Source organism: Haemaphysalis longicornis, unplaced genomic scaffold (assembly GCF_048455015.1).
Source record: "Haemaphysalis longicornis isolate Haplotype H1 unplaced genomic scaffold, Haemaphysalis longicornis Haplotype H1 scaffold_14, whole genome shotgun sequence".
NCBI lineage: Eukaryota > Metazoa > Arthropoda > Arachnida > Ixodida > Ixodidae > Haemaphysalis > Haemaphysalis longicornis.
In genome coordinates, this window is record NW_027526245.1 from 24921549 (window position 1) to 24947181 (window position 25633).

The 25633-nt window shown below is 45.5% G+C and overlaps 1 protein-coding gene across 1 annotated transcript in view; it reads right to left on the minus strand.

Moving 5' to 3' along the window:
* LOC144165202 (cell adhesion molecule 4-like) overlaps window positions 1-25633 on the minus strand; it is a 61660-nt gene that overhangs the window by 25215 nt on the left and 10812 nt on the right. The window contains exons 2-3 of the mRNA XM_077695322.1: window positions 18175-18282; window positions 6711-6897 (exon numbers count right to left, since the gene is read on the minus strand). Coding sequence (XP_077551448.1) covers window positions 6711-6893 — 183 coding nt within the window. The 5' untranslated portion in view covers window positions 6894-6897; window positions 18175-18282. The remainder of the gene's footprint in view (window positions 1-6710; window positions 6898-18174; window positions 18283-25633) is intronic.

Below are 25633 nucleotides of genomic sequence, written 5' to 3' on the forward strand. Positions count from 1 at the left end.
TTGGGTCAAACATAGGAAGAGGGCACCAGATGTTCTGTGACAGTTGCACTGCTAAACGTTACTGGGCGAAGTTTCCGTTCCTCACGCTTCTGAACATGGCAGCTCGGCGGCTGGGATGCGTCAATGGGTAGGCGACAAGGCTTTGTTAGGCGCTCCACAAAAGGAAGGAATTTTGGCGGCGTGGGGCACAATGATATGCGGCATGGAATGGACAATAGTTGAAGACAAGCCGCCCGATAAATGTTGGCTGGCGAAAGGTTTGCTTTTAGTTGGTTGGTTTTTATGTGTTACATTTGTGTTTTGCTAAACAACTACAGGTTTCTGTATGAGAGTGAGAGAGGTGGGCCACGTGAATATTTTGAGCCCACCTAGCTTTGTTTGTCACGGTGACCAACCAGTGGCCTAGTGTCGGCTAATCAATGAGCCATCCTAACCCTCAAGTTGTGACGTCCCTTTTGTGCTCGGGGTTCTGGTGGTAAAACCGAGGAGTTTGATGTTTTGGGAGAGAGGACAGATTTAGAAGAGAGGAGGGAGCGCGGTGAGCCCCGCTCGACGCGGGCCTTGCCCGACCTCTTGTACGCGATTATGTGCCTTGAAAGTTGTCAATACGTAGTGTAAATAAAGTTCACATATTGTACATTTTGAGTTTGCTTGGAGTAGACCGTCGTTGGCTATGTGCCGTCGGCCAACGAGCCAGCGAGTCATCGTTTCAGCGATAATCTCATCAGATCATCGACGTCGGCGACCGATCCACTTTGAACTTAACTTTGGATAACAGTAGAAATAAGCCGTAAAATCAAATCAAAAGACTTCTATTCGAACAGTTCATTAAAACATGAAATCCCAAAACAACACACGTATAAGAAATACCGCAATCAGTTAAACCGAGAACTAAAGGGGGCGAAACTGGAATACTTTAGCAATCTTTTCGATCGCTCTTTGAGCGATCGGAGCGAGATCAATGGAACAACTACATCGCTTTCCTGACTACCGGCAACACGGCGTTATTGCTTTCATTGAAAAAGAAGGGAAGGTCCTCTGTGCAAAGGAGCTTTCCAAAAAGTTTAATCGGTTTTTTATCGCTATCAGAAAATCGCTGTGTCCAGCACAAAATATTCTTTATGCCTATATGGCACCAAGTGTACAAGGAACATTATATATGTTTCCAACTACTGAATCAGAAGTAATATCCGTGTTCTAAAATCTTCGATCGAGTAAATCTAAAGACAAAGATGGTTTTCAAATTCAACCGTTTAAATTTGTAATAGACGTATTGGCCCCGACACTGGTATATATTTACAACCTCTGTTTAAGTACTGGTGCCTCCCGAAACAAATGCTAATTGCAAAGGTTGTTGCAGTACATAAAAGTTGTTCTGTTTCTGACTTTTGCAATTACAGACTGGTATCTATCCTACCAGTACTATCAGTGCTAGAAAAAATCATTGATTCAAGATTGACTAACTTTTTGCATCAACATTCTGTTCTTTCCGATTTCAAGTATGGACTTAGAAAACAGCGATTCACTGAAATGGCCTTAACTAAGCAAAAAGAGATTATAATCGATGCTTTTGAAGAAAAGCTCATTGTGCTAGGGATATATGTTGATCTATCCAAGGCATTTCACTTTATTGACCCCTCTATACTATTTCAAAAACTCATTCATCACAGCACCCGCCGCGGTGGCTCAGTGATTAAGGCGTTGCGCTGCTGAGCACGAGGTCGCGGGTTCGATTCCCGGCCGCGGCGGCCGCTTTTCTGATGGAGACGAAAAGCAAAAACGCCCGTGTGTACGAGATTTCGGCGCACGTTAAAGATCCCCAGGTGGTCAAAATTAATCCGGAGCCCTCCACTACGGCGCGCCACATCGCCTGCGTTGCGTCTGCGCGTTAAACCCTACAATCAATCAATCAATCAATCAATCAATCAATCAATCAATCAATCAATCAATCAATCAATCAATCAATCAATCAATCAATCAATCAATAAATCAATCAATCAATCAATCAATCAATCAATCATTCATCACAGCATTACGGAAATGTCTTCCTTTAGTGCTGTCGTACCTTAAAGGGAAGGTGAGGAGGTTTTAGAATTAAAAGAAAAGTTGACTAGAAGCAAGTACACATTGAATAATCCCCGTGTACGAAATATTTTCGCAATACATGCAATAGAAGCGGCGCAATGCGCAAGCAAAAGTGGCCCGATGCCCCGCCCCCATCTCGGCGCGCGATGCCGAAAGATGGAAGAGCGGAGGCGAAAACCGGCCGGGAAACGACATACCTGGACTTACGGCCGGATGGGTCGCCTCTGCCATGCACTTTTCACCATGTGCCCTGTAGAGGCTCGCCACAGGAAGAATGATACTTGTTGTTGTTGTTGATAGTACTTATTTGTACAATTTTCGTGTTCAAAAAGTATGCACGAACGCCAAACGAGGCATACGTTACCATGCTGTATTCCTAAGCAGCATAATACCACGCGGGGATGTTTTATAACATACGGAAGTGACAACCGAGGCGGCTGTGCTTGATGACAGAGAGTATACTGCACTACGTTGGATACTTTGTAAAACGCTCCAATGCGTTTTTCGTATTTTTTCTTTCTTTTTTTTTTGATGCCACGGACATGAATGTTCACATTAGATTATAGATTTAGGAAGGATGGTGAATACTGCTGTACTTTGGCCGGGGATGTTTTGTTCCGTTCGAAAAACAGTAACATTTTTCAGGAAATACCTGTTTCGTTAAAAGCGTCGGTTTTCTTTCCCTATGGGCGTAGAACAGTGTTCAAAAACCCAATTTTTGGCAAAACTAAAACAAGGGGCCAATCCTGATAGAAGTTCTCTTCCGGGTAATAGGTAAACAGTATTCCTACAAAGTAAAAGAACCAAGACCACCACATTACGTATTTTGCAAGTATACATGCCACGATAAGGTAATATTTGTCTGGAATGAAAAAAGACCGCTCCGAACCACCACCGTTCCGTAATTTGTGTTGACTGCGGGGGCCAAAATCTTTCCCTAAGATTCCGTGTGCCTACATATTACAACCTGGCAAGCACTTGTTGCCGCTGAACCTCAACTGTGCTCCAGCGATAGTCGTTGATATATATAACAATGATACTAAAAAAAGTAGGAGCGAAGAGTAAATATACGGCGTCTGTCCGACTAGCGCAGTAAATGCTTAAATCTAGAAATGCTGAAAGAGGCCAACGATTCATTGTCGCAAGCGTTGGATGATTGTTACCTAAAGTAACGTAACTACAGCATAACTGCCTTGTCCGACTGGTCTGTTAATTATAACGAGGTGGCCGTAGTATTGTAGCAGAATGCGCAACGCACATGCGAAAATCAAGCCCTACTAGAGCCGGTAATGCTGCGGAGGCACCAGTATGCTACAGTGTTTTGAGAATAAACGCAAGTCGAAAAGCAAGACACCACTCATCGAAGTGCAGCTAGCGATCGCGGGGGCCCCTTAGCGCCGCTGCCCAAATAGCGCGCGCGCGCGCGTGGGGGTGTGTGCGTATGGGGATGAGTAAGGGGGGTGGGATGGGCTACAACCAACAAAGGAAATTCGGAAACAGAGTCCGCTTGTTCGTTTATGCGTGTACCGGCAACGCATGTCTCGCATATACGTTTACAGTGCATAAACGCTCTTTTTTCGCGCAGTGCGCGTACGCGCTTTTTGCTGGTAGATTGTTTATAAAACGCCGCTTAATCTTGCGCATAAATGCTTTCGTATATAGTAAAAAACAGTTCAGGCCGTGCCTAATATTAACATAAGGAATAGAAACCCCTATCCTGGTTGCCTAATTCAGAAATATTTACGGAACCTTCCAGCCGACGCCACAGTCCCTGCTTTGAAGTTCTCGGTCGTGTAAAACAAATTTAAGCTCCAAGATACTGGACCCAACAGCACGGGAAGTTGGAAAATAAACTTGCAGTCATGTGCGAACATTAAACTGAAAGCTGAACTGCCTAAAGGGCAAGCGCCGCTGCCGTGCGATCGTTTCCCAATGCTTCCGACAAACCGCACGGCCGAAGGGTGTCCTCCTTTGACGTCATGACGGGTGCAACCAATCAGAGGCGTCAAAGACGAAAAGCGCGCGTATTTCAAACGGGACCGCGCATTTTGCAAGATAAATGCCGGCTGGACTCATGTACCATAAAATTGAATGTGATATTCCGAGTCAGCGCGCAAGAAATTACATAAACGTGCCTCTAACTCAATTTTTTGGAAAGCGCTTCCGCTTCCATTTAAGTACCGTAGACATATGGTGTGTTTTAATGAAGCCGTGTCTGATGTAGAGTCAATCTTGTCTGGTGTAACATAGGGCAGTATGTTGGGCCCTCTCTTGTTTTTGGTATATTTAAATGACATTTTTCATACCACTCTTCCGGTTCATTTAGTAGTTTGCGCTGGTGATATCACAATGCTTGCCACACGAAACAAAACAGCCGAGTTATAACAGTATGGAAACCAATTTTTCGATTATTTGCGTCATTTGTGCAATAGAAATCGACTTACAGTTAATACAAATAAAACAAAAGTTGTGAAATACAGAGCAAAAAAAACAACAACAAAACAAAACAATGAGGCACCACATTGGATTATAAAAAAGGTAATGACAGAATTGACATCGTGCCTAGTGTAAAATGTATCGGCGTTGTATTCTGCGAGACGCTTAATTGGGACATACATGTTGATAATGTTCGATCAAAAATGAAAGGACTAACCAGCTTGTTATGTAAATAGGTGAACCCTCCACAGCCCAGTTAAGCTGCTAGCTTATAATTCGCATATTTTACCAGTGATTAATTTATAGGTTTATATATATATATATGTGTGTGTGTGTGTGTGTGTGTGTACATGCGATGTGTGTATATGTAAATGTCTAGTTTGGCATGACTATGTAGCTGCTAGAACAGTGTAAGGAGAATTGTGGGCTATTGCGTACATGTGTTAACTTACAAGTGTGTAACGGAGTTCGGGTATAAAATGTTATTACTCGTTCGAATTCTGTAGTTCTGTTAAACTTATAATTGTCCATCCATCCATCCATCCATCCATCCATCCATCCATCCATCCATGCATCCACCCACCCACCCGTCCGTCCGTCCATCCGTCCGTCCGCCCGCCCGCCCGCCCGCCCGCCCGCCCGCCCGCCCGCCCGTCCGACCGTCCGTCCGCCCGTCCGTCCGTCCGTCCGTCCGTCCGTCCGTCCGTCCGTCCGTCCGTCCATCCATCCATCCATCCATGTATATGTAAATGTCTAGTTTGGCATGACTATGTAGCTGCTAGAACAGTGTAAGGAGAATTGTGGGCTATTGCGTACATGTGTTAACTTACAAGTGTGTAACGGAGTTCGGGTATAAAATGTTATTACTCGTTCGAATTCTGTAGTTCTGTTAAACTTATAATTGTCCATCCATCCATCCATCCATCCATCCATCCATCCATCCATCCATCCATCCACCGACCCACCCACCCACCCGTCCGTCCGTCCGTCCGTCCGCCCGCCCGCCCGTCCGTCCGTCCGTCCATCCGTCCGTCCGTCCGTCCATCCGTCCATCCGTCCGCCCGTCCGCCCGTCCGTCCGTCCGCCCATCCGCCCGTCCGTCCGTCCGTCCGTCCGCCCACCCGTCCATCCACCCGCCCGTCCGTCCGCCCGCCCGTCTTTCCGTCCGTCTGTCCGTCCGTCCGTCCGTCCGTCCGTCTGTCCATCCATCCATCCATCCATCCATCCATCCATCCATCCATCCATCCATCCATCCATCTATCCATCCATCCATCTCTACCGGGCGCGCTACAGACTGTTTCTTATCGCCGAGTGCGATAGCGCAGTCGCGTTCAACGCTTAAAGGCGAAGCCTGCTCGACGTATTTTCTCTAAGTTTATGGACAGCATGGGAACAGCAACCAGTGGAATTTTCTGGGAAGCTTTAGGGTCATTTTGTAGGGAGGAATGGAACCAGAGTCGTTCTGGCGGAATATAAATAGGATCGGCCTACATCTTCTCAGAAAACAGATTTATAACTTCTTGTTTTCTCATAGGTCCTCACCAGCGATGTTTTGGCCGGCTACGGGGGAATCTTGGCTTCTACAGTGGGAGGCCAAGTTAGCGCCCAAACCCTTCTTTCCCTTTCCAAATACCTTCCTATTTCCTATCGTCTCCTTTTAATCCATTAGGGGCAAATGCCAGCTGACCTTTATCTCCTTCAAGTACAGCGTTAATATTTCGGAGTCAATCCACGTTCTAATGACAACTACTGGATGGAATGGGGGATAAGCTGATCACAAGGTAATTCCGCACATGCGGCCACAGCACTAGGAAGCGTGATTTTGTTTGGAGAATAAGTGGCATCGTTTTATAGAGTGGCCATCTCTATTGTTATGCAGCAGCAACGTGTTCCAGTGCAACGTTATAGGGCTACACATCCCTGTAATGTTAAGTTTTTAGCTCCGGTTTCTGTTCAAACAATGCGGCAAAAAATTTGACTGACCTCTTCCCCAGTACGGAATCCGCAATCACATCTGGGGCGTGGCCAATGAATTTGTATGAATTGGCATCACTATTTGCCGGTTAACCCAAATGAAGTAGCACCGAAGTACTTTTCTAAAAGAGGCCCCTTATTAACTCGTTTTCAGCCTGTTATATAATGAACAGCAGTTTCTGCTTTACGGAGTGAATATGTTTTGACACACGTACCTTGTACCAGCGAATGTGGTGGCCATCTAGGCCGTCCGCACCCGAGCAGGGTACGGCCACGCTGGAGCCCTCAAGGACTTCACGCCGAGGAACGTGCACACAGCTGTTGGGTGTTGCGGCCAGACACCAGGGGAGAAGCGCCGCCAGCAGCGCGAGCCACGTGCCACTTTTGGGGCCGGCCATCAGACTGCGCGGAGAATGCGTGCCACGCCCAAGTCACTTTGCAGAATTCGGAAGTGCGATGGCGGTGCTCAACTATCAATTTACCTGAACACCTTTTCGAAGGGCATGGACGGCAATGAAGCCCTTAAAACTGTCTGTCTCGGCACTCCAGAGGCGGTCGTGGGGCCCGTATTCATTCATTCATTTATTTAGAAAATACTGCAGACCAAGAATGGCCCAGGCAGGAGGGGGGGGGGGGGGGTGGTACAATACAAGAAACATGACTAAATAAAAAGGAAACAATACAGAGGAGGCACAAACTAACAGGCACATATGCAACGTATTATGGTACAAGATCTAAGTCACACTTCACAAAAACTTGCAATACACCGTAACACGTTTCCAAATTAAAAAAATGTGATGTGGTAGTTCGTTCCATTCTGTTATTGTGCGAAAGAAGAAAGAGTATTTAAAATTGTTAGTTCGACCAAAGATAGGAGGGAAGTTTGGGAAATTATAGCGTCTTGCTGGACGCGAAGATAACGGAGCAAGAATCTTTGATAGGTCTACACATTTTTTGCTGGATAGATAGAAAAGAAATTTTAGTCTTGCTGTTTTCCGACGATATTCTAAGGCTTGAATTTTGTTATCATTCATTAGTTCAGTTGGGGAATCCGACTGGCGAAAGCGGTTGAAAATGAAACGGACGGCTAATCTTTGGATTTTCTCTAGATTGTTAATATCTTTTTTAGTATGCGGATCCCACACCTCATATGCATATTCCAAACCAGACCTGATTATTGTATTGTACGCGAGCAGTTTAGTACTGGGGGGAGAACTTTGGAGTTTATGCCTTAGCATGCCTAATTTCCTACCTGCAAATGAACAAAATTTATTTATTTCTTTATTCAGGTACCCCTAAAGGCCCTCCGTAGGAGGGTATTACATAGGGGGGCGCATGCGCATACATCGAACATAACATGAATGGGTGCTAACAGAATGATAAATTACAAACGTAGCAAAAAAAATACAAGCAATAAGAATTTTAAAATACATAACTACAAAAAACATATAACTACAAGGCAAGCACAGCAAAAAATAAAAAACGTCAATATATGCAAGCAAGAACAGAATTAGGTCACTTCATTTTTTAAAAAGTCTTGAAATTTTGTTAGGTTAGCTTCTGTGGCAATGTGCTGTGGTAGGTTATTCCAGTCTATTATTGTGCGCGGAATGAATGAGTTTGCGAACGTAAATGAATGGCAAGTGATGCGCTTAACTTTACAAGAATGATCGCGCCGTGGAAATGTAACAGTGGGTGAGTGAAAAAAATCGTCACGAAGGCGCTCATGATGATACAGTTTATGAAAAAGTGTTAGGCGAGCATGCCGGCGGCGAAGTGATAATGAAGCCAACTCGGCGCGATTTTTCAGCGCTGTGACGCTTGCGTATGGGGAATAATCAGAAAAAATAAAACGAACAGCACGGTTTTGCAGGGATTCAATATCACGCATAATGTATTCTTGACTTGGATCCCAGATGGCAGATGCGTATTCAATTTTAGGGCGAATGAGAGTGAGGTATGCAAGTTTTCTAATGTGTGATGGTGCCTGCTTTAGGTTGTTTTATTACGCCTAGTGTACGATTGGCAGATGCGAGCGTTTGATTAATATGGTTATGCCATTTTAAATTTGATTGAAAATGCACTCCAAGGTATTTGTAAGTAGAAACCTGTTCAAGTGTATTGTTATTCAGGAAATATGTAGTTGGAATTCTAGTTGAGGAACGGGTGAATGACATGCACTTTGTTTTAGAAAGGTTAAGAGTCATTAGCCAATCAGAACACCATGCGTTTAATGTGTCAAGATCAGCCTGAAGAGCCTGGCGGTCAGTGTCACTTGAAATGTTACGATATATTACGCAGTAATCGGCAAAGAGTCTTACTCTAGATGTTAGGCCGTTCTTTTTCAATGTTAGGCCGTTCTTTTCAAATCTTTTCAATGTGGGAAGACCAAGTTAGTTTGCTAGTGATTCTACGCCAAGATATTTGTAACTTTCTGTCAGTAAAATGGGGGTTCCTTTTATATTGTACGGGTAAATAAATGATTGTTTCCTGTTAGGGATGCGTATGAACATGGTTTTATCAGGGTGTATATTCATTCCCCAGCGGTCACACCACGCAGTTATGACTTCGACAGATTGGTCAAACATTATCTGGTCATTTATGCAGTTAATTGAACGAAATAAAAGACAATCATCGGAAAATAAACGGATTTCGACATCTTGTTTAGCACATGTTGTAATATCATTAATATAAATAAGAAAAAGTAGAGTCCCAAGGACACTTCCCTGGGGAACACCGGAGTTAACAGGGAGAGGGTTAGAATAAACACCGTTTATGTCAACAAACTGCGTACGTGAACTTAAATACGATGCAACCCATTTAACAATAGTAGAGGGAAAACCAATCAAATTAAGTTAGTGAATTAGTTTGAGTGCGGTATCGAATCAAATGCCTTGCTGAAGTCAAGGAAAATTACATTGGTTTGGCCTGATTTATCTAGAACCGAGGAGAATGAATGGACACAAGAAATTAATTCGGTAGTTGTAGAGAGACCTTTACGAAAACTGTGTTGGAATGGCGATAGAACATTTTACGTGTCTAAAAAATTGATCATGTAATTTGAGATGTTGTGTTCCAGCAGTTTACAACACGTGCTTGTAAGGGATATCGGTCTGTAATTGGTTATGAGGAGATAATTTCCTTTTTTAAGTACTCGGATTACTCGAGCGATACGCCAGTCTGCGGGTAGAATGCCTTCTGATAAGGATAAGCAAAATATGATAACAAGAAAGCGGGAAAGAGATTCTGCGTAGTGGCGTAAAAATACATTTGGTATGTTGTCCGGACCGCAAGAAGATTTTGTTTTAATGTTCAGAAGCATAGAAAATATACCCTCGGATGTTATGAAGTTACGATCGATTTCTGCGCAGCTTCCACTGGCATTATCGAACACGCATAGATTTGAAAAGACGGAGTGAAAGTATCGGTTGAATTCTGTCGCTATTTCTTTCTCATCTCGAATAATTTGATTGCCGAGCAAAATGCAGTTTGCATTTTTTTGTTTAGTAGTCTTTATGTGGCGCCAAAACTTGGCGGGATCGCTCTTAGGAAATTGCGGTAATTTTACTGAATAGAAAGTGTGCTTGCTAGACCGTATTTTTTCAGAAAGTGTTCCTTTTAATTTTTGGAAAAAGGGACCTTGTGACTTTCGTTTTCTCATGCGCTGAATTTTCCGCGCTATATGAATAATTTCTCTTGGTATCCAGGAATTTTTGGAGGGTTGCTTTTTAGGTTTGTTCGGGATGAAAGTTTCAAAGCAATAGCAACAGAGTGACCGGAAGGTATTCCAAAGGCACTGAACATCAACACCGGTACAGCGATCAAAGGCTAAATCAAGGTAATCGAGAATTGATTCATCATTTGCTTTACAAAAAAATTTAAACACGCTTTGTTTTACAGGCATTTGTTCAGGATGACCGACTACACGACATGTAAAAAAATTTGCGCCAATCCACACTGTGAATGTGGTTGGAAAGCAAAGCTGTAAACGACACCCACAATGATTACCCTAGCGACGCCACTTAAATTCACTCACGTCGCTCTACAAATAGGGAAACCAGACAGAAGTGGAATGCACTTAGCCACACCCTCTATTACTTCAAAGAGATATTGTTGGTAAGATTAAATTAATGCACGATGCATGGACGGTGGTAGATTGATTTGCATTGGTATAGCAAATGACTGGAAACTTTTTTTATAAAATTAAAGCTCAAACCCGGTTAGACAACCTGACTTCTCCGTCTCTGCCGTCGCGGACGGAGGCGATGAGATCGGCTGCGGAGACGGGGGAGGAGGAAGAGGAGGAGGAGGGAGATCATGAGGAAATACTTCTATTCAGATTTCTGAACGGCACAGGGTGCCGCCCAGGGGAGTGGTTCCTTCTTCACTGTAGCGCATATTCAGTCCGCGCCGCCTGTGCTCTGCCCACCAGCTGAAACTGGGTAGGCAGAGAGGGGCTGGACCGCAGCATCTCACATTCCTCTTGTTCGGTAGTTGACGGAAAGAGAGGAGGGTGCTCAGGGCTAAAGTCGCACACCCCGATTATGTAGCAGAGTGTTCCTACTTCTGAGCAAAATTTACATTCAGCGTCGTAGCCATTCGGGTGCATTAAGTGAAGACGCGTCGGGTGTGGGAAGGTGCCGGATTGTGTGAGCCGTGGGCTAGTTTGATGTTCTATGGAAAGCTCAGGGTAAGGCGAAGATAGGGTCTGTCTCAGAAGGCGATAATGTTGAGTTATGTGCCTGAACGAGACAAGCGGGTTACTGTCCCCGTGCAGCTCAATAGCACGGGGGTGAAAGTGAAGGCTTAGTGGGCGTATTCATTGCCCTCCATGGAAGCGTGAGCTGGTGTCCAGGTAAGCTGAATGGAACCATTTCGTGAGTGGTGTTTAGCACGCGCAGTGCAGTTCGGGACACCAAACCTGACTGGTTATTCTGGTAGGCTCATTTGGAATCGGTGACTACCTTACGAACCCCTGTTAGAGTGAGAGCCAAGGCGATGGCTGCCTTTTCTGCTGCCGTCATTTCTTCGCTCTCTAATGAGGCACACGCAAGAAGGTCGGTTCGGAGGTAGCCACAATGATGGCGTACTGCTGCCCTCATTGTTGGGAGGCGTCTGTGTAGATAACTGCACGATGCCCACCGAGGCTGGTGTTCACCGCTTGAGCCCCTTCTTGTCGGCGACCCTCGTCGTGTGAGGGGTTTATATTTCAAAGCAAAGGGAGCATCTTTATTTCTTGTCGCCAGAAGTCCAGGAGTACATCAAGCGGATTGGCATTCTGTGGTGTCCAGCTAATCTGGAGAAGGATGCTGCGACCCGCCGCAGTTCTGCTCATTCGGTGCTTCTGGATAGAAAGATGGCCCTCTAACCGCTCTTCCACCGTGTTGTAGAGCGCCGTGCTAAGCAACCTTTCGGTGGACGCACTCATGGGAAGACAAATGGCTTGCTCAACCGCCTTTCTAATCATTATGAAGCATGTTAATTCCTCCTTGCCGAAAAGAAGGCAGGGAGTTGACGTACGTGATTCTCAAGAGGACAAAGCTTGAACTAATCGAAATGTATCAGATTCATTGAGGCCTCGCTTCTTGGTGTAAACTCGCCTGATCATGTGTATGATTTTATTGATAATGTGTTTGAGGCGCTGCAAGGATCCGTCACTCTTGGTGTTGGTCTGAAGATGTAGGCCCAGGATCTTGATGCTGGGGCTTGGAGTGATGGACTGGCCATCAAGGAGTATTTAAATGTGTTCTTTGGGCTGTCGTTTGTCGTGAGGGCGGACGACAAGGAGGTGAGAATTTTTACGTGTGTACTGGAAGCCACAGGCTTTAGCACACTGGGGTACAAGAAGTGAGACGCCATGGGTTGGTGTGAGCTTCGTTTAATCGCTATCGCGTGGCATTCAGCGAGAATGCAGGGGTTAAACCCGTAGATGTGCTTGGTGAGTGCACCAGTTTTCTTCCCCGTCTCCGCGTGGGCTCGTAGCTCAATCGGTAAGATAACGGGCTCTTGCTTTGTTACTCTGTTAGTTCCACGTTCGATTCCTGGCGGTGCAGTAAATTCTTTTATTTCTTCGGGGGAGTTTTCTGGTGACACCAACGGTCGCGAAAGAACCCTTGGGGGGTAGAGGTAAAAGAACCAGCTCGTGGTCAGACAGACCATCATCAACAGATACATGTACATCAGAAAGGCATTTGCTATGGAACACAAGGTCAAGAATCGATGCTGTCTGCTCCTGTACGCGTGTTGGCATGCTCACTGCTTGGTCCAGATCACACGCTAACATCATATCAAAGATAATCTGATCACTTGAAGATGAGGAAGTTAATTTGGACCAACTAATGTTCGGTAAATTAAAATCTCCAGCAATTGTAAGACGGCTTTCAGAGTATTTGACAGAAAAATTCCCCGCATTTCCCCGAGGGGAAGAATGTGAAAGTGCGAATGCACGAGTTGAATTTGCGCGGTTCGGTAATGTTCGCGAAAGAGAGATCACACACACACACACACAACTACAAAGAAAGAAAGATGCATTTATTCACAGACACCTATTTGTGTTGTCGTTGTACTTGATTGCTAGAGCGGATCTCAGCTTTGAAATTTCGTGTCAGTACTCCTTTAAGCGGGTGCATTAGCCCTTCTCACGCCCGATTCCTGGCCAATCCCCCACGTGGGTATGTGCCATGTCAGCGGCCAGGCAGCGCGCGCCCATCTCCCCCCGTTGCCAAGGAAGACGAGGAGATTCCTGGCCAATCCCCCACGTGGGTATGCTATGCGGACATCGCCGGTGGACGCAGGTTCAGGGTCGCTTAAGAAGTGCATTCGCACTTAAAAGTTGTAGAGTTTGCTCAGGAGCCATCGGAAGAAGAAGGGCGGTAAACGCCAACGAAAATAAAGGAATTTCCAAAGATGTTTATTTTCAGACATAAACTTTCGTGGTTTTCTATTTGTTGTAAAGGGGCGACGGTTACGTGGGCGCTAAAAATGATAGCGGCGCCTCCTCCACGTTTCGACCTATCTCTCCTATATATTTTAAAATTTTGAGGAACAATTTCTGTATCATTGATTCCTTCGTGAAGCCAAATTTCCGTGACTACGGTGATGTGGGGACAGTATGTTAACAGTGTATTTTCAAGTTCAATCACCCGCCGCGGTGGCTCAGTGGCTAAGGCGTTGCGCTGCTGAGCACGAGGTCGCGGGTTCGATCATCGGCCGCGGCGGCCGCTTTTCTGATGGAGGCGAAAAGCAAAAACGACCGTGTGCACGAGATTTTGGCGCACGTTAAAGATCCCCAGGTGGTCAAAATTAATCCGGAGCCCTCCACTACGGCGCGCCTCATTGCCTGCGTTGCGTCGGCGCGTTAGACCCCACAATCAATCAATCAATCAAGTTCAATCGTTTTGGTAAGAATGCTTCGGGCGTTGATATTAATAAGGCGCAAGGTTTTATTGAGCAGGCAAGTATTAGGTCAATATGTTTCTGCGTCCGGCCTGCAATGTAGTTGCTAAATCAGGAGGAGTGATCGTTTGAACTTTTACGCGCCTGTTATTGCTGTCGTCCCACAACACCGCCTCCTGTATTTTCCCACATATACGTGGCGTCATTGATCCGCAGCTTATCATGCAGGAGATACGGTTTCTTTCCATTCGCTTTATCTATCTTGGCACGGTCCCACAACAGCTTACGCCTACGGAGCGCGCAGCGAGAGTAATCGTTTTGAATGAAAACATCGGAACGTTTGAGCTTCTTCGCGTTCTTTTGTATTTCTTGCTTCTCATTATAATCCTGGAGGTACAAAATGACGGGATGGTTGCCAGCTTTTCTTCCAAGTCTGTGTATGCGGCCTATTGAAGTGCACACAACTTTAAGTTTTTTTGTGAAACAGTTCGTTCACTACCCCATTCTTTAAGTCCTCTTCTGTTTCATTTACTTTTTCCGCGAGGCCGTGTATGACTAGATTGGAACAGCGGCTACGGTCTCCGATATCGACAAGCTCTTCTGACATGTCAGCTACGGAAGATTTTAGTCGGTTTAAATTTGAATCAACCTGATCAATTTTGCTAGTTGATTGGGTCATTACTCTGACGAAATTTTCGAGGTCAGAAATTTTACCGGGTATAAACGTAAGCGAATTATTTTGGGCCTTCTCTGGCGCGGCGATGATGTGGAGGCACCAGTAAACAAATTAAGCCTTATCCGTCTCACGTACCACTATGGTCTACTGTTATAGAGGCTATGTTATATGTTATAGAGGCATACTTGTTGTAGTGTAATTTCTTACTACAATTATTATGTTATTGAAATACAGTGTATTCTTATTATTATTAGACTTCCGGAGGACGACTTAAGCACTGTCCGCTAGAGTGAGTCCCTTTCGAGGAGTGGGCAATGCGGGTGCTGGAAAAAACAAGGATTCTCCTTGCGTTCTGGTACTTTGCTTCTGAGGCAGAGATAGTGCTGAGGGCCTAATATTCGACTTCCTTAACATTAATGTTTAAACCAGCCAATGGTGATTCTTCGGCCAATACTTTATATCCTCTCCTGGTCCTTTGAACCGCACGACATAGACGAAATTGCGGCTGTGAATGCGAAGTTGCGATCCAATATAACTCTTGACAGGCCGATCATGCTCTAGGAGGTGAACAGTTCGGTACCGAACACTTCGGGTAATGAACGCTCTTTTGTGTAAGGAGGGGTATTTGGTAAATTATCGGGAGGTGGTGCTCTGCGTATTTTAGTGTAGGCCTACTTTCGTTGAGACTAAGTATTTAATCTTTTGTTGCGCCGTACTTGCATCTTATGTCACTCATCCCGCTGTGTGCGAGTAATATAGTAATAATGATAATAATGCTTTATTATAAGAAATAAAATACATATGTGGGCCTGCGAAAACCAGAGGGGGCTTATGGAGCAACTGACAACCCCTCACCACATTGAAGGGTTCGCCGGGGCAGATGCAATTCAATTTTCTTAAAACTCCCAGTTTTACAGTTCGGACAGTGGAGTTTGGACATTACGAGCACCTTGTAGGCTTAAAAAAAAAAAGATTAAACCCAAGAGTGTCCAAGAATGTCCCTATCCACAGCATGCGTTGTCATTCACATGCAAATGCAATGAGAAGGTTTGTGCAACGCCACCGCGAAACGGCGCAGACAATGTTGTCCAGAGCACTCGAAGGGGGCTTTTGTGCTTCGAATTTCTATCGGAGTCATCGTTATCATGAGGAACTGACTCTCATCCCGAACAGTTAAGACATGAGAACGGTGTTGACAGCTTGATATACTCGTTAACGAACGCAAGAAATAGTATACGTGGCGGTTTCCAGTATAACAACAATCGAAACCGATGATTATGTACCAAGCAGCTCTTTATTGTTTTCCAACCCTTCCAGGCGTAAAGAACAATTCATGGCATACTCGGGACGGCTTTCTATGGATTTAGGAAAATAACTCTTAGTCTGTTGTTCTGGATTGAAGACAACACCGACTATTCAGCTCGATTTTATTATTAAATAAAGTGGTTTCCTCCTCGTGCTTCTCCTCCTCCTCGCGAGTGCAGTTTTACGCATATCCTAATAGTGGGAGGATATGGCTGTCGGAAATGTATCCTAATGTCCCTCCAGGTCTGCACATACATAGGGTGACTGTGTTTGTAGCTTAGATGGGGATCGTTTTGCTCGATAAGCCTCCATACTGGTTTAAAGCCTGGTATAAAACCAGCATGCGCCTATACACGCGGTAAGTTATTTGGAACTAAACCTACATTTTTCGTGGCCCAAAGCACATGTCGGCATACGTTCATGCCATGGCAATGTAAAGTGACGTGATAGATTACTTTCGAGCGTTCGGTAAGGTTGCAAAAACTGTTTTACCATCTCCTTCAGTGCAGTTTCAGTTTCAGTTTATTTTCCACAAGTGGATGGTTCCTTGGGTAAAAGCCACTTTTGCAGCTTGACAAAGCCCGAGAAATGCGATCACCGGGAATCGTAAAGCCTTCTTCTAAAGCCGACAGCCCCGGAGGCCTGGAAGTTGTTTTGGTGTTGCATATTCGCTGTTGTCAGTTGTTAGCAGCTAGGTTTTCCCTTTGTTGGAAAGATTGCTGAATACAGAAGCTGTTGCCTAGCTCCAACAGTTCGTGCTACGCTTAGGACCGGCGTCGAAAGGAATGCGGTGACGCCGGCAATGTTTCTTCCAGAGCGGTATTGAAAACTATGCAATAAATCATGCATTGAGCTAGGGCATGCGATTTGAAGTCTTTTATTATGATAAAAACTTACGCACCCGCAAAATTTGGTGCGGACGAGCATCAAAAATCAACCGAGCGCAATTAAACAGGGTGGAGAGCGAGTCCTAATGAAGTAGACGCAAATGCAAGAATCCCTAAGCCGACGTCACGGAGACGCGTTTCACAGCGCTGCCCGTGGTTGCCCTCATCGCCAATAGCTTTCAGGATGCTTACAGACGCGAAGGAAAGAGGGAAAGCGTTCATCGGAAGGTTTGCAGAGTTCCTTCAAGACTCGTATCCAGGGGATGAGCAAGGAGGAGACAAGAAACGACACGACTTACGCCGGCAGTAATCACGAGCTTGATATTATGCAGCCTGTTATGCCGGAACTTCACCCACACCGAAGAAGAGTAAGTCATAGCCTCCTCTATAGCAGACTTTGAGTAAGTAAACAGCATCAACAGGACAGACTATAATGCGACCCTCAACCTGCCAATTTTCACGGTCATCGAAATGGTTTCTTCACGAAGACTTCTTTACAGTGCTTTTGAAGAATTTAGAGAAGGCAATATTCTAGTACAAAGGGAACGGCTCGGAAAAACCAAACGGGGACGGGGTAACTTATGGAAGATAGGCGCTGCAACCCTAGATAATAAACACATTGAAACACTGACGTCGCATTCTTTGTCAAACTGACCAATGTCCCGCGTCCACAACGTCCACATCTTATGCCTTACAAGCGCCGACTGCCTCTGTTGTTTGTGTGCCGCGGCGATTAAACACATTTTCTGGGTCTGGGTCTATTGGGTGATGTTAAGTACTTTTAAAAATAAATAGTATAAGAATATTCGTTCGAAATGTTCCATTGACTTCGATGTAACGCTGTCCCGTCGGACATCATATGACCAAAATAGAAATGTCACATATACAACTTGTTTCTTTTAGGCCGTCAATGGAACCCAATGATGGCTGTTGAAATTGACCACGTTAAGCTGCCAATGTGCGCAATCATGCTTAAGCTGGGTGAATACGTTTGAGCACCGCTGGTAGCCTAATATGCAGATGCGAGTGTAGTTCTTTCTCGAACTCAAAGAAAACACGATGCACGCACACAGTTAATGACTATAAACTTTGGTTGACGTGAGCATAATGTGCATCTAACAAGTGAGATGATAGTTGATCTAACACCAATGCGCGATTCACCAAGGCTCAACCTGGATCTGGCTGCCAATCATTTTGCAGCAAAGTCACTGACACGTATCTTAATTTTTCTAAACTAAACACCGTCTACGCTGACGTTTACTAACGTTCCTCGGCTAACAATGCAGCCACTTCCCCTGGTACGCACTAACAAACACCATTGCTGATGAGCACCTAATTACGGTGTCGTAATCACGGTGCATGGAAGGTGATTCTCCTCGCTTTCTGCCTTGCTGACACCAAGAAGTGTGTACTTACTGGCACTTGAGAGCAGGACAGGAGCCGCCAAGGGACGCGCGGGGCCTCTCGCTACCTTGTTGGAAAGGTGAACTTGAACCCGAACCAGAGGAGGATCAGCGACTGCGACTGCGCAGTAGGTATGCACAGAGCAGAAGTGAGTGACGTGCCCCTGTAGCACTCATGACGCCATGGCCCACGTTGCTAACGGATCTCAGCTCTCCGTTTATTGACGCCCGCTCCCTGTGTGCCGGCGTCAATTTGCATACGTTCGCACATTCTCGAGCGTGGTCGCAACGATGCAGCGGGCGCATCTGGCGCTTAATATCGCTTGAAAATACGTCTGTAACTAGTTGAGGCTTCAGCAGGGCTAGAATAAGTTAACTCGTGGTTCGCCAGTCGGATGGGGCCCGTTAACTTTCACTACACCCCGTTTTCTTCACCCAATTACTGACTTCATGACCGACAGAACTAAAGCAACGGTCCGAGCGCAGGCCGGTATAAAAGAGGCTGGAGAAAGTCTGGCTTTTCTCGCGCTTCCCATTAGCGCTCTTCGTTTAGCTACATTTTAGTATTCAAAAAAAGAAATATTTAAGACAGCAACTGCTTTGCGTAACGAATCGAGTGACCAGTAATTTTTTCACTATCGGCACGCCTTTTATGAATCCGGCTATGCTGTTTACCATTGCAAGCTTTCGATAGTTTCAACGCCCACAAAAATAAAAATAACACAGCTGCAATCAGGGGCCAAGTAACATTCGGAGCAGCGATCATGCGATATTGCGATGCAAAGTGAGCCGGAATATCAAAAAAGAAAGCATGAAACTTTTGAAAAGTAAGAAACCTAGCATGGAGTCAGTGAAAACCGCGACGGAAGAGTTTAAAATTACTCATAAAAGCAAGTTTGCGCCTGTAAACGAGAACGTGGGCAGGGTAGACAGGCTGAATGATAGCGTAACGACAGCAACCACAGAATATGCAGCAGCTATGGCAGAAGCAGCATGTAGGAGAAAAACCGGAAAACCAACTAAGAAAACGAACGAACGAATTGCAAAACGAAACACTAAGAAAACGAAGTTGCGAAACCGTAGAACATTGAAGTGTCAAGTACGGTAGATCAAGTTGAGTTCGCACAACTGTCGAAATTGATTACTAGTAAAGCAAACGACATTCGTGCATAGAGCATGGCAGTGATGGAGGAAACGTTGCAAATAAGAGGAGGCTTCAAAGCATCTAAGAGGAAGCTAGCCACTCAGAGATGAGCATGGTAGCCTTGCGCACAACACGGACGAGATAATAAAGGTAGAGGAACGATTGTACACCCGTCCCTATGCCAGCGACGTTAGACAAGGGGAAACGACTGAGCGTAAAAGCTTAACCTGCGGTGCCCCACTGAGAACTGAAGAGGCTCTCAAGAGCACGAAAAGGAGAAGCGCAGCAGTTGACGATGGCGTAACCGTGGATATTTTGAAGGGTGGAGGAAACATGATACTGGAAAAACTTGATGCACTATTTTTTCTATGCTTGAAGATTAATAACGTGCCTATAGCCTGGAAAAAACGCCAATTTTATTCTAATGCATAAAAATGGAGTTACCAAGGACCTTAAGAATAAAAGTCCCATAGGACTACTCTCAGTTGTTTACAAGCTGATTTTCAAAGTTATAGTTAGCCGCATAGGTGACAGCCTGGATTCCCAACAACCCAGAGAGCAGGACGGGTTTAGAAAAGGGCACTCAACCATAGATCACATCCATGATGTGAACCAAGCGAGGCAAAAATCCGCAGAATACACTAAACCCCTTTACATGGCATCTATGGACTATGAGAAAGCGCTCGACTCGCCGAGCATCGCAACCGAGCTAGAAACATTAAAAATAAGGGAATAGAAGGGACGTGCATGAGCCTTCTAGACGACATTATAAGGGATGTACGGGCAGGATAACATCTCACAAGTAAAGGGATGAATTTCCGATCTGAAGGGGAGTAACACAGGGAGATACCATCCCGCGAAACCTGTTCACAGCACGTCTAGAGGGGGCATTCAGAAATCTTGACTGCGAAAACCCAGAATTGCGGATAAACGGAGAAAACTTGGTTATTTGTGGTTGGCAGACGACGTAGCCTTGCGGAGTGAGACATCAGAACACCTGCAAAAAGTGCCCGAGAACTACAATCAGAATACACGGCCGTGGGGCTAATAATAAATGCGAATAAATCTTAATTAACGAAGAAGATGCGTGCCGAAAGTGCCCTCTTCAACATAGAAAACGAAACGAGGGAAGAAGTAGAAAACGGAGGAAGCTCGCACCAACGCGTAAGACTTGAAAGTAGCGAGCGGAGATGTGAGCAATCTTCACGACCATCCCGATGGTTTAAGATCTGATGGTTCTCGAAGGATGAACGCCGAAGAATAGATTCACCGACACTTACCCGCGCACGTCACTCGGTCCAGTTCAGCTCAGTTGTATTATGATTGAAAATCAGCGCGAAAAAAAAAAACACAGCACAAAAAGGAACGAGAAGTAGACAGGACAGCGCTGCACTCAGATCTGTTTTATTCTGAAGAAAACACTGGAAATATACATACATCAATCTCCCACGTGCCGGTAAACTGGTGCAACAAATAAACAGAAACGAAAGCACAATCATTCGTCCGTCTGCCGAGCGTCATCTATTACTCTACGTGGCTATGCAAGGGTGTCATTCAGATAAGCATATTCATGGTCATGCAGCACTATTCAGGGCATATACTGATACATCGTTTGGCAGAGCGTCTTATTAACGCGATAGCATTAGTAGGCTCATTTCGCGGTTTTTTCATGCCTGGTAGCCGTCCGCTATCAGCAGTGCTCATCAAGCGTCCACAGAAGTACGTCATCGATGCTAACAGGAAACTGCGATTGAGGCAGACAGATACTAGGGCTCGCCCGAATCAGGAGCATAGAGCAGCGGCAACTAGATTGTAAAAAACAGGACAATGACACCACGGCAGAGACGAACGAAAATACACTCGATTAAAGCAGGCGCGGCGCCTGCGCAGTGAAGTTCGTCTACGCGCCATGGGTAGTCGTATGCTCGGCTTACACGGTCGCGAGCAGTGCCCGCAACTTAGGCCACCACCAAAGCGCCTCTCCAAAAGATATTAATGCCTGCGCTAGCTAATATTGTGTCACAAGAATGAAAAAGATTAACGCCATGTTTTCTAAAACCCAGGAAAACCTGCATTAAAACCACAAACGAAATAAAATGTGTCCCAATAAAGAAATAAAAGCGAGTACAGTAAAAACCCGTTAATTCGAACTCGGTTAACTTGAATTTACGGTTAATTCGAACTAACGTCCCCGTCCCGCCACAGCCCTGTATACTTCAATGGGGGAAGAATTTCGATAATTCGAATGCGTCGATGTCCAAAACGGTTATTTCGAACTTTGATCCCCTGGTTTCCATCGCTCCTCGCCGAGTATATTGGTCCAGAGTGGTTAGAATGTGTTGCAAACCAAAACCAAACCAAATTTACTAGAGATGCAAAGCAACAAAACAAAAAACCAACAGCGTAGCGCGCGCGCGACGCTGCGACATTTTATTTGATGTTATTTCGCTTCCGCAGCGTGCGCCGCGGCGCCGACGCCAGTGTACCGGCACATGTCGCTGCAGGTCGTCTTTGTGGCGCGGTCGCTGGCGTGGACCTGCCATCACGTGGCATGCGTAACAAACGTCTAGTAGCGCTTAATTCGCGATAATGAGTCCAGAGGTAGCTTCTTCATGTTCTACCCACACATGTGGCGCGATGTCCATTCATTCTGGCGCCCGCCAGCTAGCTAATTGAAACTACGCCTTAATTCGACCAATTTTATGGTTCCTTTTGAGTTCTAATTACAAGCTTTCATTTTATGTTGCTTATAATTACACGAGTTGTGAAATGGTTTTCCGATTTTTTTGTGGACAAGTCACCACCGCAAACTCTGTACGGGAAATGACTTCACGCGATCAATTTATCAAACCTCAAAATAGGTCAGCATGGAATCTCAGAAAACAGTCACGTAAAAATAATCGCATGACCTTACCGAGAAGCAGCAGAGTCGGACACAAATTGCCGAAATACCGAGAATATTTGAACAATACGGCCACACTGTACAATGCCGATATACGATAAGAGAAGAAATCAAAGAGGAAACGACGAAACTTTCGTAGGAACTTATCATGACCCGGAGATCGGTCAGCCTGCAGTACCAGAAGCTTACGCGCACTGTAGTAAGACCGTCGAAAAAGCACCGTTATTGCCACAGCATACAGGGCAGCCATACATCTCAATTTACAAGATCACCGCCCAGGTACATTATTGTGTCTTATAACAACCTCGAATATATCGGAGGAAAATGATACTTCTGCTCCCCTAGTACAAAATGAGGCTCCGGGGGAAAAATATTGGGACTGGCCATAGAGTGAAATATATGCCGCACCTCCACAGAGACAACGTTTGGACGCCATGATGGCAATGGAGCTCTCCATAAAAGCCCTCCCACTACCGAAAAACATAACCGAAACCTATACAAGGAGCTAGGATGGAATTAGGTTAAGAAAAGCTCCGAAACTATGAAAACAGTCTACGCGGACTCCGGGTCGTTCGAAAGGCAACACATGTCATAGTGGACTAGCGTGGCAATCGCTGTGTCGTCATTAGCCTGAAATCCTCTTGGAATCCTCTTAGCCATCCACCTATCGGGGCCATCAAATATATGCGTAAACATCGTTACACACGCTCATAGGCCAGTAGTCTCTGGCTGCCAGCAAAAGCTTGAGGAGGATCCCTAAATCCACATTGATGACAGTTCACATCCCCGCACAAAAGGCCTGTCCGGAAGGGAATGACGTAACCGACGAAAATCCACGCTAACAGGTATACAGTGCTTCCTTTTGACCACGTCTATCCCACACTTCACCCCCCGCCCCCCCCCCCCCCCCCCCCGCTTTGCGCCTAAAATATCGAGAACGTCTCCTCATCCTGTGACTAGGAACACCACCATTCCAAGTGCCACACAGGGACCTCAATGCTGAAAAATCGCACACTGTGCGCGGGATACAAGCCAACACATATATCCAGAAGTCTACATCGGCGAGGATCTTAACTAGGAAACGTGGGACATAAACCTTAAGCTGTGCTAAGTACGGGGAAACACCCAATCTCTTTACGCGACCGGGTCATATTGAAGGATATCTTGAGGAATAAACGACTCAAACATTGCATATTAAGCTTAGGTCGACACATACGAGGCTGCCCTGACCAGCCTGTCACCTCAAGATAACCGTCAGCTGATGGTAATGGTATAAACTTCGGCTTCCGCCCTCGGGGTCTACCTCCTATTCACCCTTTTTTCCAAACTTCCATTCAATAAAGGTTCCTCTTCTACGGAATAATGTGTTTGTTTGTTTTGTTCGAATCATGTGTTTTTTTGTTCCCTTTGACATAAACCAAGTTGAATTCTAGCGTGTACTGAAAAAGGGTGTTGGTGCGGGCTTGTTGGTACATGACTGAATATGGAAAAACAGCGCTAAAACGGGACAAAGAACGTGGCAAGACTGGGCGCTGTCAGCGCCCAGTCTTGTCACGTTTTAGCGTGTGTTTCGTCTTTTCCTTCTTCGTCCTGTGTTCAGTTTATTAGTTCGTAACCAACTCGCCCAACTCTCCGCTTGAATGTAGAAGTACTTTTAAATCTCTTCAATGAATGTGGTCTTGGATTGTGGCAGCGGCGGCCGCTTTTCTGATGACGAAAATGTACACCGGTTGTAAATGGAGGAAAAAAAAAAACACTTGAGCTTAGTTAAAAATCGGTAAAACAGTTAAAACGTTCCACTCAACGTGAAAGCTGTCGTAAGTGCAGATCAGATATTCGTCATAATGGGCTTAACGCCGTTATCCGCTCAGAACTACCGCCGAATGTAACTCAAATTTCCCGCCACCAGAGTGCTCGTGCACCCTCTGCGTGAAACAGCGCCAGCGGGAGTACTGTTCTTTCGTGCTTGCGTTCCCTCCCGTATGTACCGGCGTTGCACTGCCACTTTTTTTCGCTTACTATCGTAAAAAACTGACCTTATGAGCGTTCCGCACTAGATGAACGCGGGCGCTGCGGGCTAATTATTTATATTTTGCCTCAAATGTCCCAGCAGTTTTATTTCCTAAACAACGGGGGGATGTATGACAAGCGCCAGCGGTTCACGAGTTTCGAACGGCTATGACTATTGAAACCGCTTGTTTTTCGAAGCTTCTGCGGGACGGCCTACGACGGGTACGCTGGGCTCTGCTTGGGTCCGTCATCTCGCTGCGCCGCCTGATTCGGGCAGTCGCTTGACCAGCTTGACATCGAGCGTTACAGCGAGCTGCGACGACAAGGCGAGCGCGTAAAGTCAGTGCCCTCCCTTTTTGTGAAAAGGACAACCAGCGGAGCTGCGCGCAGTCCAAGTAGTGCACAGAACAAACACCTTGTCTTGATCTTTGAGCGTACTTCGTGTATAATTGGCTGAGTAACACTTGAGTGGACCAGAGTTTCATTCTTGCGGTCGAACATGGGGCTGCCCATTTTCCTCCTAATGAAGCCTATGCATTGACAGGCGACGGCAATTACGCAATATTTACAACCACACCGTGGACTACGTAATTGTATACAACATTAAGGACACTCAGCAAAACGCTAGAAGTAGTCTTAATATTTAATTGTCACTATGAACTAAGAAAAACCAGTCGTTTCTGCAGCAAATGTGATATAATTTTGGGGAGGTAGTTTTTATAAAACAAGGGTTACAGCCGGTTTCTGTAACCGTACGCTCTCCGTAGACGGCCATGTGTTGAAAGAATACGGGGGTTCCGTAACGTTTACAACTTCACTGTTAACTAACGGAAAATAATAAGTAGATTAAAAACTCGGCCTTATGCAAGAGTCCTCCTACAGGAAAATTTTAGCATGATTTTTCGCCCAAAATATTTGCATTAGCTTGAGAGCCAGAGAGCATCCACAAGAAATTTGGCTTTGCCGAGGCGAGTTCTTTCTGCACACCCTGTCGACGCACACAGGTTTCGTCAGTACTTAGCGTTGTACAGCGCTTCTCGAGTGATGTCCTTCCCTTTGTCCCGTTATTTGTGCGCTGCGAAGACGAATCTGTACCAGCTATTCCGGTTTTATACGTAAGCTAGCCTATAACGGCCCTATAATCTTACTGTTCGACCAGAACATCCCTTGGTAGATTGCGCTATATTTGGAAAAACTTGATCCCCACTCAAAAGGCAGGGGCGAGCAACGTCTTGTGTTGCACCATTGAAGAAAAGCAGACCCGCGGCGATGGTCACGCGGTTCCCCATCGGTTACCGCGAATATCGAAAACACGTCACGAGGGAGCTAGTGACAGAGGAGTATGAGAACAAGGAAATACTGCAGAAATTCAGAAGAATTTTGGAATTGCTGAATTGAGAAAAATTTCACAGAATT